General features: G+C 38.0%; 1 protein-coding gene across 3 annotated transcripts in view; it reads right to left on the bottom strand.

Moving 5' to 3' along the window:
- Positions 1 to 1,927: 1,927 nt before the first annotated feature.
- The window catches only part of LOC119740937 (putative FERM domain-containing protein FRMD8P1), a 39,198-nt gene continuing 25,621 nt past the window's right edge, over positions 1,928 to 15,504 (bottom strand). For 2 of the 3 annotated variants that reach the window (XM_038216432.1, XM_038216433.1), the window contains exons 9-16: positions 15,078 to 15,198; positions 13,636 to 13,762; positions 12,269 to 12,424; positions 11,579 to 11,682; positions 9,538 to 9,597; positions 7,014 to 7,039; positions 6,493 to 6,579; positions 1,928 to 5,129 (exon numbers count right to left, since the gene is read on the bottom strand). In XM_038216432.1, the coding sequence (XP_038072360.1) occupies positions 5,047 to 5,129; positions 6,493 to 6,579; positions 7,014 to 7,039; positions 9,538 to 9,597; positions 11,579 to 11,682; positions 12,269 to 12,424; positions 13,636 to 13,762; positions 15,078 to 15,198 (764 nt within the window). In that variant the 3' untranslated portion in view covers positions 1,928 to 5,046. The remainder of the gene's footprint in view (positions 5,130 to 6,492; positions 6,580 to 7,013; positions 7,040 to 9,537; positions 9,598 to 11,578; positions 11,683 to 12,268; positions 12,425 to 13,635; positions 13,763 to 15,077; positions 15,199 to 15,504) is intronic. The other variant, XM_038216434.1, reaches the window with a different exon arrangement.

Here is a 15,504-nt window from a genome sequence, read left to right as displayed (position 1 = left end):
ATGTTTAGTTATTGAATTATTACTTTACAATTTCGAATTATTGGCTGGCCGACAATAACTCCGTTCTCCTAGGGTAGGCTGGTTCCCGCCCCACAAACAGTATTGATAATGCGCGGACCGGAAACCAGTCTGCTCACTGCTGTCTGCTCCCAAAACAAATTTTTCTTGATCACAGGTTTTCAGATGTCCAAAAAAAAGGAGGGTTTTTGGTTGGAATAAAACATATTAAGTTTGAAAATTGACGAAAAGAAACAAGAACAACAAATGCAAAAGAACAATTTGAATTTGTTGCAGAGCGCAGGGAACACAAATTTAATTTGTGTTCCCCGCTCTACAACAAATTCAAATTGTTCTTGTTTCTATTCGTGGGATTGGGCGGGGGTGGGGGGGGGGGGGGAGGGGAATGATGCTAATTAATTGCATTACTCCTTTAAAGGTGCACTTTATTTCATTCTTGCCATAACAACTATGAAATAAACCTTTTAATGTTTATAAATATTAAGATTATAATTGAAACTTGTTTATTTTTCATTGATAATTTTCATAATTGAGTGAACTTTAAGCAAATGTACCAATTTTAATAAGACGTGTATGATACTATTTGTTTGATTTCATATTTCTGTACATCAAAGATTTTAATAAGATGTATTTAAAATGTTTTTAAAAGACTTGTTTTAGTATCTCACTTTGCTAAATTACATGTCTGATGCAAAGAGAATCGCTAGTAAACTGCTTATGGCTCTCGGCTATAACTTTTTGTATTTCAATTAAATTTTATACTGATGTGAATAATTTTTTTATGGATCATTTGAATAAATAAGTAATACAAAAATTGTTCCAATAGAATAACACTCAATTTACTGAAAACATTTCATGTCAAGCTGTCGCGCAATTGTGTATTTCACTTTGTATTTCACATTATTTATGTGAATTTGGGAAACAAACGAACATTTTCATTTACATACATGTACATGTGTAATATTAATTAAAAATTGTAGTCAGAATTGAAAATGAGCTCCAACCCTTAAATTTGAAGTTGGTCTGTTTGGAAATGTCCAAGCAATCAACAAGTGAGCAATCCAGTGTATACTTATTGCAAGCCCATAATATTTGTCTGACAAAAAATTTGTGATTAACTCCCCCATCGGTAACCCATCCCCCTCCCCCTCATATGACATGATTTTGCTCAGAATTCCAACATTAGTCTCATAACAACGCTATTTCAAAGACCAAATAAAGTGCAGACTACAGTTGTTTTTTTGGTTTTTTTCCCCATTAATTGAAATTCTCTTCCACAATCCGGCTCGTTAGTGTGACGTCATCTCAACTTAACCATGCGTCCTTCACACGGTGTAGCATAGTACGAATGGAACCGGAAGCTAAGGCAATTTGATTGTTTGTCCAATGGGCGCTTAATTGTAATAAGTGGTTCGTGCGCGTGTATGACAAAGTCACTAACAAAACCGGATTGGTCAGCATTGGAATATTTCACATACCCACCTGCCGGTACATCATCATCAGGCTTCATGTACAAATGTACAATGTATCGGCATGGTGGATAAGTTCCGCTCATTCTGACTTATCAAGAGAATGTGAAACCGTAGTAAATGATGATATTTTTGATGTCAAAACACAGCGACATTTCAATGCTCATAAACCAGGGGTGTGAAATTTTAGCTTTAAAGCTGATTTCAGCTTTTTTTGTTTTGGATTTCAGCTTTTTTTCCTCACTTAGTGTGTACAAAAGTATAGGAGATTTTCAAAGTTCAGCTTTTTTTACACCTTTTTCAGCTGTTTTAAGCTATTTTTATCAGTGGTCACTCACACCCCTGATAAACACAAGTTTGAAAGCCAGTGGAATATAACCAGAAACAAACTTAACTTTCATTCCATTAAAAAAAAAGACGACTCGACTTCAGTTACACAATTCAGTTTGCTTTTCTAGAAATATTTTTCTATAGTTTATTTCCCACATTTGAAAAGTATTCCAGTTGACTGTACAAAATTATTTGCATACTTAAATTCAAAAGTTGTCTGATGATTATGATGTTAATTATGAATATTTCATATATGACACTTCAAAGTACCTTTTAGTACTAGCATACATACAAATGATCAACGACGATGAGCTGTTATAGTGCATTTTGTTAACTGTTGAATAGACCACATTGCATACATCTACGACTGTATCGGTTCACCCACAGAACTGGTTATTACAGGCAAAGTACGTTGGACCCTGATAGGGGAACGTAAAGGCATACATCATTCCCTATACTGATAATCAATCAATTATAAAACTTAACACCTGTTACAGACTGTTCCAGACAGTGTCATGCAAAACCAAATCATTCCAAAGCTTTGGAGTACATAAAAAACCTTGACATTTAAAACAAAATCCACGGAAAGCATCACTGTTGCAGTCGTCCAGAATGACCCCAGATTCCAGTCAATGGAATTTCATAAACGTGGTCCGCCTGAGTTCAACCCAAAGTTATTTGGACTGACCTAAGTTTGCTCATTATATTATTTTGGCAAGACTTACGCCAAAGTCTAAAACAGGTGTAAGATGGCTTGTAGTGCCCTCCCACCTCTTCTGTTATTATCGTTCTTGCAACATGATTGAAGCTCACTCTTTCCAGGCAGATCAAGTTCAACTTGATCTGCCTTTGCCCAAGTTTGAAAATATTTACATTCAATCACAAAGTAGTCATTCTGTAACATCACGTACATAGTAATCACATTCTGCAACTACAGATAATGATTTCTTGAGACTTTAGTACTGGTACATTGTAGTTGAGAAATCAAGAAGCAACATACACAACACAATCAAAATTTGACAACTTTTTGCTAAAAGTTAGGAAGTTTTTTGTAAATCTACTCCTATATATATTGATATTTTTTTTTTCAAAGCTGCATCTGACCTCATTAGGAAAATGTTTAAGCAAAGAAAAGTACCAGAAAATTGCACAAAATGTCTAACTTTACACGGCAATGTTAATCTAAGGTATATGGCAGTGCTCAAAACAGAAAGCTGGTCATTATTAACACTTAGAGATTCTATACATGCTCCGGCATTAAACTTTCTTCCAAAATCAACCCAAATCCCATTAGCCGAAACATTAATACACACTATACAAAGAAAATAAAATTTGAAAAAAAATTGAAATATGTGAATCTGCATAAAATACATTTTTTTTTCATGAAACATCTCATTGACAAAACTGACGGGAGTCTAATGTTAACGGTGTCTGACCCCCATACTGATTTCAAACAGATTTGTGATCTATAAATTGATTTGGGATTTGACAGTGCGATTTTGATCATCACTTCTTGACTTCTGATCAACACTGACTCTTCATACTACATTCACAACTCGAACCACAAATCGTAACTCAGGCCACACATAACAGTGGTTAAACAAGGATATAGGATTGTCTTTTTAACATATTTAAGTACAATCCACACTTTTTCACATGATTTGAGACTGGATTGACTTGTGAAGACATCATCACAATTTTGAACCAATTGGCAACGAATCTTGCAGAGGAACGCCTTGTCACTGTACATTACAATGGCTTCTGATTTGAATTGAGGCGGGATGACTCGCGATAGACTGGACAAAAACACTGAGTGTACTTTTTTCTAACTGCCATTACTGATAGTTGAGTAAAAGCAAGTGCATTGTTTCCAATGACATAATCTGGTTTAAATTTATAATTTTAGTCAGACAGAAAACAATCAACATTTATGACATATATGACACCAATTCACGTTCACGTGATCTCTCTTGAAAATAAATTATGCATAAACGTTATTGCTCAGTTATAAAGTTAAATTCATGCTTTAAGCTAATTGCAAAAGTGCATATTTTTAAGTCAATAATGTAAGAGATTACAATTTGTATCTTTTTTTTGAAAATATTACAGAAATGTAAAAGTATAAGGCAACATGGGAAACAACAGCAATTTGTTAACATGCAATTTTCTTAGACGTAGTTGACTATTATCACAAGACGTGTTCCTTTGCTATCTACCTTAATATCCAAGAAATACTCAGAATACCCTGATATGAAGAGGCATGTATAGTCATGCTCAAAATGACTCCTTTGGGTTCAAAGGTGGTCCGGAGCAATCTACATGTAAATGTTATGTACAATGTTTATGTATAGAGGGGCAAATTGATGAGTTATTGAAGAAAAATCTGAATTCCATCAGAAATTTCAGTGCCAGCATCAGTTCTGATACAAATTTGTCACATGGTCGATATACCAGTCACACCATTACAAACTATGTGAACTGACTTTTGAATCTGAGGCTGGTGTTGGATAGAAAGGTTAGTGCACAAATGAATTCAGGGGAATCTAATCACAGGCATGCAACTGGGATTTTAGAGAAAAAAAATCGCAAACTCTAAACCACACAAGACTTTGTGCAGTATTTTACAATTTGTAATGGCATTCATGAGAAGTAAAACACGAGGAAATCGGCGGAACCGAGGAACAGTTGCATGCCTGTAATCATGATGGAGTATTGTGTGAGTTCAAAAAAAAAATGCTGGTTTAGAGAGATTCTTTATAAAAAATCTCTGGGACTTATTAACAAACTGCAACCAAACTAGTAGTTTTAATAAAAAGAGGAGTTCCTACTTTTGCTGAAAGAAAACTAAACAGAATTAGCATTCCATTGTTTTGAATGCTGTCTGGGAAAAAAAAGATGCAATACTAATACCAATAAAATCTTCATTTTTTCACCCTTATGTGATTCAATTTTGCAAAATCTACAGCTAAACGCATCACTCAATGCAGAGTTGCTAATACATATAAAACAAGAGAATGGATATATTTTTCATTTTATACATCTAGACGGGACGGTCTTCTCAAAAGAGTCCTATCGTTTTTTTTGTGACGACCATAATTACAAAATTTACAAATGGTACAAACAAACAACACAGAGTTATTACATTTTTTTGGCATTTATTTGCTGAGTAGTGTTTTTTTTTTTAATAAAAGGCATAAAATGTTTATATTGGAAGAGCTGATGGCAAGTTTCATCTGTGGTCCGAAGAGCGGAAGAAATTGGTCAGGGAAAATGGCCGTCTGGCTCCCTTGGTTCCCCGACTGAGTAGGTCACCTTGAGAGGAAAGACAACAAACGGTGGTTTACAAATGTAACTTGGTTGGCAAGGATTAATGTGGCAACGGTACCACTTTGTATTTATTCCTTGATGAACCAACCATAAAATCTTACCTAACAGGCAGGGTGATTGTACAATTATATTAGCCAACACCTCGGAATCAACAATTTTGCAGTATTAAGTAAACGGAACCAAAATAAACAAACTACACAAACGATCATTATGTTGTAGTTTTAGCTTTATTAATAATGATATTTAGCTCCATTACAAAGAAAACATAGTATCAAGTGATACAACCCACGGCGGTTTCACGAACAGTACTACCGCAAATTTTGCAATGCAATGGGGCGTGATCTGTATGCAAATTAGACGCATGCGCATCAGTGTCACAAAGTTGTAGGCATTCCATAGAAACTCACTGGCAAAGCTGTGATACACACGTGGTATGGAACAGTATAATACACCACGAGTAAACTGTCCACCAACCAACCAACCTACCCACCCACCAACCCACTCACCAACCAACCAAAATAAGCAGCTCAAGCCCACGGCGTGTTTCACAACCCCGTGGGAAAAATGTCATTAAACAAAACAAATACAACATGGTTTATTTCAGGCAAGAAGTGCAAAAAGAAAATTTCCTCAATGTTGGCTGATTTTGAATACCTTCCTCTGCTTCGTGTTGGAATGTAACAAAATAATTCAACACCTAAGGACCAGTCATTTTGCACTACTTCCCCTCAATGCATGCTGTGTGCGTCTATTACTTCCCGGCAATTCGCAATATAAATTCTGTTGTTTTTAAATTGCTTGAGTTGCGTGATCACCGTGGATCTGTTAAAGTGTGGCTCAACTCTCCAAACGAGTGGTGGGCAAAATCGGATATGTCAAAATCCAGTTATCCCAATCTGATTTCACTGGAAGCTCAAATTCAGCTCACGGTCAGGTCATGTCAACAAAAAATGACGAGTAAAGTGCTGCACGCCATACTCTCCATGAGTATAGTGTGTGGAATTCAACGACCACTGGGCCTTTACGAAAACACCCCAGAGCTGTAATTTTGAAGGGAAAAAAGGTGGGAACTCTCGAATGGGCAGGCTATTCATATACCAAGACGACTGCTAAGTGCTAGCAAGTGAATGCGGATACAACCAGAGACCATGGGGCAAATAGGGGGATGTTACAGTTGTTTTCCGTAGTTTGTGTCATAAAAAAAAATGGAATGCTTAATTTTGTTAAGGTTAGTTTCAAATATCTGGATTCAAAAATCCAAACTGGAGAGTTGAATTCAAACCGAATTTTTAAAAATCTGGATTTAAATGCCACCACTACTCAACACCTTGTCAAACTTTTGTCTTACCCTTTTCTGAGAATGTAGCAAGACACAAGCGATCCATCTTATTACAGACGGCCGTCTTTGGTTCTTTCACTGGAAGAATTCCAAATGCTGCGAGACATAAAAAAAGGACAAATAAATTAATATTCACATCCTAAATCAGTTTCTCCTCTTTTTGAAACCGTGCATTGAAAAGTATCCCTCGAAAGTTGCTGTGATCATGCTTGGCTGTTGGTACGAACAGTTGAAACGATCCACAAATTGTATTTCGGTTAACTTTTCCCACTCAATTTTTGTTTATCAAGTTCATGAAGTCTTTTTACTTTTGTTCATACATGTAGGGTGCTTTTATTCCAGTCATCCTGACAAAGTCCAGGCCTTGAACTGCCAATATTTATTCTTCTTATTGTTTATTCTTAAATTACGTTTATGTCAAGTTTGTCATGAAACTGGTAACTGATTTCATATTTTGACCAACTGTACCGTTACTGCATTATTGAGCAGCTAAAAGTATACTATGTATTGATATCAGAAATTATTTTTACCTGGTGCTGATGCCTCCATAGCGACTCTGGAACCAAGAAAAAATAAAATGTAAGTGACTGATTCCTTTGTACTCATGTTTTTTTTATTGCCTACTGTAATAATCTTCTGAGTTTTGTGGAAGAGAATAAATGTATTTTGTAAAGGTGCGAACATTGTGCACGTCAAACAAACGGGATTGTTGTATTGTGCCTTGGATACTGTCATTTTATTGGCCTGGAATAGCCACATGTCCGTACAAATGACTGATTATTCTGCATACACTGCCTTGCATTTGAATTACCTCATGTACCCTACACTGCATGTAAGATATAAATTATCTCATATACACCTCGAACAAATGTATGTAGGGTCCGGGCACCTCACAACAGAAAACGGAAACCTCTCAATCTCATGTCCGGCACGAAAGCTCACAGTAATCAAAATGTTATGCAGTGATTTCATTTATTTCGACTTGAACAGCTAATTAAAAACCCATATAACTTTTGACTTATTGGCACGATATAACAAAACAATTGTTGACTGCTGTGGTGTTGAATATGGCATTTTAACCCCCTCGGGGAGCATAACACCCTTGGCTTCACCTCAGGTGCTATGCGCCCCGGGGAAGGGGGGGGGGGTGGTGGTGGTTAAAAAAGCGTATTTCACACCACAGCAGTAAAACAATTGTAAACTAGAGTGGAACGTCGCTATACCGAACACCGCTATACCAAACATTCGGCTATACCGAACATCGTCTTTGGCTCCCGATTTAAATTAATGACAACTTACTGTGTATGCATACAAGTGAAATGTGATTGAATGTGTATTATCATGGCATTTAGTTGTCAGTTGTTAGAATCATGAAATTACGCAGACTAAGGATAAACTTTGATTAGTTTTGGGGGTTAGTTTGAAATGCATGCACGAAGACAAGGACGGGCCTAGGGTACACATGCCAGACAAATACAATACATCATGATCACATACGGACATAGAAGGTATATGTACATTTATGAACCAAACTCGGTGCGTGGAGTCTTACCAAAATCCATTATTTAGCTCAAGCTACTAGTTCAAGACTAAGACTTGAGTCCAAGTCTTCCCAAGATAAAAAGTTAACCCAACAATCTATTGTGACTCTTAAAAAGAGCAATGTGAAGTTCCAGCAATTTCTATCACACGACTTTTGAAAAAAATGTCAGCATTTCTTTCTTCCTGGCGTTTCAAGCTGTGCGTTCACAGAGTACACTTTAATTACAATAACATTTTACTAACGGAACATTAAACACTAGAGTCAATCATGTCACATTCATATGACCCTTTTACGTCCTCGATCCTGTTTTCTCTCATTTCTTGAGGGATAGAGGTCACAAATCAGGACAAGCATTCAAAAGAGGGTAAAAAATACGTGCAGGCTTGAAGAAGACATGAAGATGGTCATGATGCATGAGCAGGCTCATAGCTTTTTCACTATTATTGATCACAGATCTACATGTACCCCTTATTCAGACTGGCGGTCCATGGTCATGCCAAACCAAGTCAGTCCTCTCTTTTTATTTTCAAACTGATATGCAGATTAACTGTTACAGTCAATTGGAATAACAATCAAGAAATTTGATGTCAGATGGCTGGCCTGTAAGTGTAAAACCCAATTCAAAATTTGGCCCGAGCCGAAGGAGAGGGCTATTATCGGCAACCAGGCCCCTAATCGATTTTGAACATCCTGCTTATAATTGCCCCATCACACTATTATCCCCATTCGTAAATACCTTCTTGGTTAAAACCATAAAAAGTCGAAAAAGTGACTAACTTCTGACGTGTTTTGTTCTTTCATTTTACTCCATGTCCGGGACTTTTCCATAGTGCACGAGGTGCGTGTGTGCGTGCGTGTGGACACCTCTCCCGTGGCTCTCAAGTGCGCGGGGTCTACTGTGCGCATGTGGTGCGGAAGGCACATGCTTGCGACCAATTTTAAACATCGCTGACCGTTTTATTTTGTCAGTGGTTTCGAACCATCCACGTGTCTCAGGTGTTTATAAAATGGAACATGAATACGTAAGTTCGACAGTCTGAAACCAAAGTTTATTTCGGTCTATAAAAATCACTCACAACTGATCTGGGTTTAGGCATGACTGTGGAACACCTGTCTGAATTGGGATAAGCTGTGGATTGTCAATAAATCAAGCAAACAGGGCCCTATTTCATGGCTCTGCTAACCACAGAATCCCGTGCTTACGATCACCATTTTGTGCTAACCGCGCTAGCAGAAAAATTCTGCGCTAACCCTGTAAGTACAGAATCCTTAGTTACGGGATCTATGTGTGCGCAGAAACAAAAATTCCTCGCTAACGCGTGAAATGCGCTTATTGTAAGCACAGAATTTTCTGCTACAGTAAGCAGGGATTTTTCGCCAACGGTAAGCAGAGCCAAGAAAGTGGGCCCAGGACTCTTGTCAGTGCATGGAGACTTTTGGGAGTGCAAGGGATGCATCAACAGGTGCAACAAACAAACAAGCAAACATCACAACCATCAACCCACATATACCTGGTGAATGAAATGCAGGCATCCACCATGTCCACTCCGTTTTCCTGATTCTCAGAATTGCTACATGATCGAGACAAGACAGAATGCCCCAATGGGATACAGCAAGGTGGAGAGAATGTCAGTTTAAGTGGACGAGAGTATTAAAATTGCCTGCCATGCAGGACTGCTAGGCCATTCATTAATTGTAATTAAAACTAATCTTCTAAGAATAACTTATTGCATGTGAATTGGCATTAAACCTCAAAAATTTAGTGTATGTGACCTACTGAGGCAAAATGAGGAATGTCCCCCAAAACCTTGTTTTGAGTAATCGAGGCCTGAAGTCGGATACTAGAAAAATCGTGTCAAAATCGATATTGATTGTATTGTATATTTGAGTAGCCAAGGTCCAAGATGCACAATATGCATTTTTCGTGGGGAAAAATACCCACAAAAGTGAAAAAACCTGAAGAACTGGCATAAGCGGCCCAATGTGTGTTTTTCTTTTCAAAGCCATTTTTCTCAAAATGAGGTTAGTGAAACTTGGCAGGACACTGTTGAAGTTCCTGCATCATATCTTTGGAACAAACTAAGCTACAGAAATAAATTTGGTATCATTGGAAAGCCAATGCTTTGCGCTTTAACACGATGTAAACAACATGAATAGTCAAAGGTGGGGGTTATTCCTCATTATACTATGGCAGGTCGCATAAGTAACTGACTGTGCATGTACATGTAATTGGCTAGATGCTGTCAACTTTTGGTAGATCAACCCTTCCTCCCCCCCCCCCCAAAAAAAAGTGGGATTCAAACCCATAATTTCTGGAATTCAGTTAGTCAGTGGTCTAGCAACCTTAAAAGAAATTCCACGTTCAGATCCTGCTTCAGTTAACCCACCATCACCCGTACTGTATAACATTGTGCTGGCACGGCTAGTGCAGTTTGGGGTGTTACAGGAAGTAACAGGAAGTGCGGTTGAGGATGGTATAATGACCAATCAGTTAATCTTCTCTGTTCGAGCCAAAACTAACTTTCAATTTAAACAATGTTTCCATCTCCAAAAGCGCATTTGCACGTACATCAAACGGTTCATGAATTTATCAAAGATATGTTCATTGGTTGTAATGCCAGTTACATGTACCGTACATTGTACTTAGCAGTTGATACTGCGTAGCAGCACTTATTAGATAGTTAGAAAGCAGGATTTCTTACAGACTTTAATTAAAACAAAATGAGTATAAAGGAGAAGCTGTTAAAAGTTATCATCCAATTCCAATATGCGTTTAAATAAAATGGAAAAAGAAGCAAAGGGGAACCTTTCAGAAGAGGAAGTGAAAATTCAGATCGGGAGTTTAAATCTAGAGCAACTCTCTGAGGGAATCAATGCAACAAGAAGGTTGGTGTATCATTTTAAAATAATAAAAAAGTAAGAATAAAGTGACTTTTTGAAGAAAAAAAAATACTACAAAAGTGGACAACACAGGGCAAGTTTGTGCAAGAACTATTGTTGACCAATGGTTAACCATAGTTCAACTAAAGTTAGCCCAAACTCTGTCTAGTGGACGATGGTTGACTGCGCTAGGCGACTATTTGGAACCAGCCTACTGGGCATGGTTGCATCGCTGGTTACCAATAGCCGCGCGTATTCATAACGCTAGCAGAGAGCCAGGACCCAGAAGTTTGTGATGACATTTTGACCAGCGTTTGACGAGAGACGTTCGCACGTTGCTATTAGTGCGCAGGCGTAAGGTACGTCACAAATCAACCACTAGTCGACTAACGGTCCTTGCTCGAACTTGCTCTCAGCTGCTGAGCATAAAATGGTGCCAAGCATGAATATGCTTTAGTCACTAAAACATGACTATAACCCAAATGTTAAGACTGCATGTACTAACCAAAAGCTGGTTTGAAATTTGAAAAGGCACATTTTTACAAGAGCAGCCCTGTTGAATTTCGGATTGGTTATTCATCAAAATTCAGTACAACTTCAGAAAACAAAGTTGGTTTTATCCGTCTTTGAGGAATGAAAATAATGAGTTTGACAATGCAGAACTACGTGTACCTTAATAAACCATCCATGACAGTCTTCTTTCGATGCTTTCCTTCCATGTCTTGCTTGTTGAGTTCTTCGACGCTGGCTTCAATCATCGCATTCATCATCACAGCCTATTGGAAGGATGAAGAAAGTTTCTCATGAGATATCCAGAATTGAGGGGTTTTTTTATTGTACATTTGTGAGCTTTCCATATTTCTAAGGTCTGGGTCATAGGAAATCCACAAAATGCAGGGTGGCTGGGGTGTTGAAGTTCAAGATTTGTTTCAAGTAGGTGATTCTTCAAAAAGTTGGGCTTGTCTAATTTTTGAAGCTTTACCCCTTGTTAACTACAGGGTGAGTAAAAAAAAAACGAAACCCAAAATGTCAGGACCATTGTTTTAGTGAAGTTCTGCATGTAGCACTTTCAAAATCTAGGATCAGAAAGCGTAATTCATAAGATTTCTTTTAGTACAAGAATCATTCAAATCACTCATGTAATTTTCAAGTTACGGAATTTTAAACACAACCACCGATTTTAAAATTCTGTCCACAGATCACAAAACGGTAAGTGTTCTTACAGGAAAACGAAACAAATCACACAGGGATGTGTGTGAATTGTTTTCGGCTCGCTGAAAGAACGCACAATAATGAATTCTCAGATGTTAAGGTTGGCTTATTATAGGATTATCAAAGGTTTCATGATAATTGACGGCCAACCTGTCTGGAGAATATCTGAAGTACTTTGCTGCAGCGTTTCCCGCATTCTTGGGAGTCAAACTCCAACCACAGGCAAGGCAAGCAGTCAGCGCTGTCCCTGGCCGGCTCTGTGTATTCCCACGACAACTCATCAAACGTCAGGCCTAGAATGATATCCTACAAAGGAACACAGTTGTTAATCAGGTTATTACAAGTCCTCCGGTGTTTTAGTCGAGGTACGTGATGGATCCCAAGTAATCACAAGTAAAATTGTGGAGTACCAGGAGTCCAAGGTAATCTCACAAGCTAATGACAAAGGCTTTCCTTTGTTATTGTTTATGTCCTGCTACTTGTGACTGAACTTGTGATGTACTTATATGTGACCTACTGTGGCAAAATGAGGAATGTCCCCAAAAACCATGTTTTGAGTAATCAACACCTGAAGCTGGATACACTGAAAAAATCATGTCAAAATCATTTAATTTTTTTTCGCATTTTTGGGTAGCCAAGGTATCCAGATTCACAATATGACTTTTTTTTGTGGGAAAAAAATATCCCCAAAAGTTGTAAACTGAAAAACGTTTTCCACTACCGTTGGCGGCGCAATGCGTGTTTCTTTCTTCGAAGCCGTTTTTCTCGAAATGAGGTTAGTGAAGTTCAGCAGGACACTACTGAAGTTCCTGTGGCATATCTTTGGAATAAATTAAGCTACGGAAATAAATTCGGTATCATTGGAAAGCTAATGATTTGCGCTTAAACATCATGTGACTAACTCGAAAAATCAAAGGTGGGGGTTATTCCTCATTATGATATGGCAGGTCACATATTTCCAACACAAGTACCTCAACTACATGTACAATGAAAGTCCTCATAAACGTCTCTTTTCACTTGGGCAGGGGAGGGGGCTTTATTATTTGAACCTCACCTTAGGTTCACTTTGATTTTTGATTTTATTTCATCAACTGCTTTAGCTTAACACCTAGACTGTGTTGGACAAGAAATTAAACTCAGCAGTTCTGATGAGCAATAGCACGCTGTATCTCAGAAAAAACAAGGAAATACAGTGTATTCAAGTACATTTATGTACACCCACGAAACTTCCTCAGTAAAAATCTCACAACATCCAATAGACCAGTTCAGTATCTCCATGAAGTAGTCCACGTCATTCGGGATAAGCGTCAAGCACCTTGCAACCGCGATGGTGCATGAACGCCAGTCTGTTCATAATTAACGTGCGACCGTCTCCTTGTGCGTTCACGCGCCTTTGATGAGCGTTCTATTATCCTCAATAACCTGTGACCCATATCATTGCATGCATGCGCTGTTTAAACACAGAACTTGCTTATTGAAATGGTGATATAAAACAATTATCGTATTGTATAACGCACCTGTTTGGCAATGTCTATGATAAACACTGCTTCCTTATTGATGCCGATATGTACTGGTCTGTCCCTAGTATCACGTAGGCTGATAGCTGAAGAAGCTTTCTCGATTTGTCCCGTGAAGAACACACACCTGTCACAAAAGAACAAACAATTCAGAGAACCTGGCTACAAAAAATCGCTACAATCTTATTTCAGGTTTTGCCTCTCACATGACGTAATCGCTCAGTGCTGTCCAAAAGCTTGTGAAAAAAAACAAAAAAAACAAACATGCTTAGGCGAGAGTCAAACCCATGACTTCTGGTTCTGTGTACTAGGCTAGATGTTTTAACCATTTGGTTAGGAGTTTTAAAAAATCACGGGCAATCATCACATATTCATTATGTTACTGGCTTTCACAACAGAAGTACTTGATTTCTTTTTATGGGTTATTTTAATGCCAAAAAAATTACAGTCTTCTAGATATTTCCATCCATTAATGGAGTTGGCTTTCAATGTTAATCACCAAAGATATATATTACAAGTATGCACTCATCCAAAAAAAAAATGAATAAAAACGAATCTGAAGTGAGGAGCTGGCAAAATTACAATGTCTACCTGCCCACTTAATTTTTTGGAGTCCTTTTCTAATTTCTTTACCTCCCAAAATTCATCCAACACCTTCCCCTATGTAGCCAACGAAAAAAACTTCTCAATTATTCATTCATGTAAATTCGTCTGACAAAATTGACTGGTTTAATACTACGACCTACATGTAGAAGTGGGGTTTGTTTTTGCTGTTGCAGCCATCCAATAATACCTGAGGTACTAGGTGGTCCAATGCAGCTTGATTGGTAATGTCTAAAGATCTCAGGTACCCACTGACGCCCTTCACAATTCCATTTTTTTTAATCACCAACAAGAACAAATAGTTTGATCATTCACAGACAGTCAAAAGTTTCTTCCACTTCCCCTGCATACAGACTAGTAAAAGACAAAGTCAGCTAACATTCGTATAAACACTGCCATCATTAGACAAACGAGGTAACTGGTAGGTACAGCTGGCATATCATGGCTGTATCAAATTAACGAGGGAATTCTTAACAGTCACTTGATTGACACTTGACTGATTTTGACTGCTGTGATGGCGTAGCTGAATTTTTAAGGGCTACATTCTCTGGTGACTGCTCTATGTGCCGAAACCTCTATGTGCCGAAACCCCTATGTTCCGACACCCCTATGTTCCAACAACCCATATATAAGATTGTGTTAGCCTGTTTAGACTGGTGCATTGGGGCCAGAGACCAGCCGGTGTTTACGTTTATTTGTAGGGGTATCGGAACAAAGGGGTGTCAGAACATAGGGATATATCGGACCACACGGGTGTCGGAACATAGGCTGAGCCTGTACTGGGTTTCTGGGGCAGACATCTTGTGACTGATCGATGTAAACATAGTTTGATTACTTACCCGTAGAATGGAAGTTTCCAGCAGAAGTCCAGGAATAGTTTGTGGCATTCTCTTTTACTCTTAACGTTCCCTGTGATCTGATCCCATTGCGTCATTACTTTCTGCTCCAACAATGCAAACCCTGCAATAACAGAATACGTTTCATTCAGACATCATGCAAACAAGGAAATCATAATCTGACACCATTCACAGTTATCAAGTTCTTTCAATTCTTGTTGTTTCGGTCAAATGTATAATTCTACCAATTCCAAGAAAAGCCTTGTTTTTTGGCTGTGGAAAACAAAACTTGAGCCTTTGACAAAATTCAAAACTGAGGAAATGAAATGAGGAAGTAAAATACAAAAAGATGAAATTACAAAAGACCATTGAGGTTTGCAAATCACTAACAAACTCGCCTAAACTCGCCTAAACTCGCCTCTCATGTTAC

This window comes from Patiria miniata, unplaced genomic scaffold (assembly GCF_015706575.1).
Source record: "Patiria miniata isolate m_02_andy unplaced genomic scaffold, ASM1570657v1 HiC_scaffold_5, whole genome shotgun sequence".
In the NCBI taxonomy this organism is placed as follows: domain Eukaryota; kingdom Metazoa; phylum Echinodermata; class Asteroidea; order Valvatida; family Asterinidae; genus Patiria; species Patiria miniata.
The sequence above is the reverse complement of the archived record's forward strand: the minus strand, read 5'-3'. Positions and strand labels throughout refer to the sequence as shown.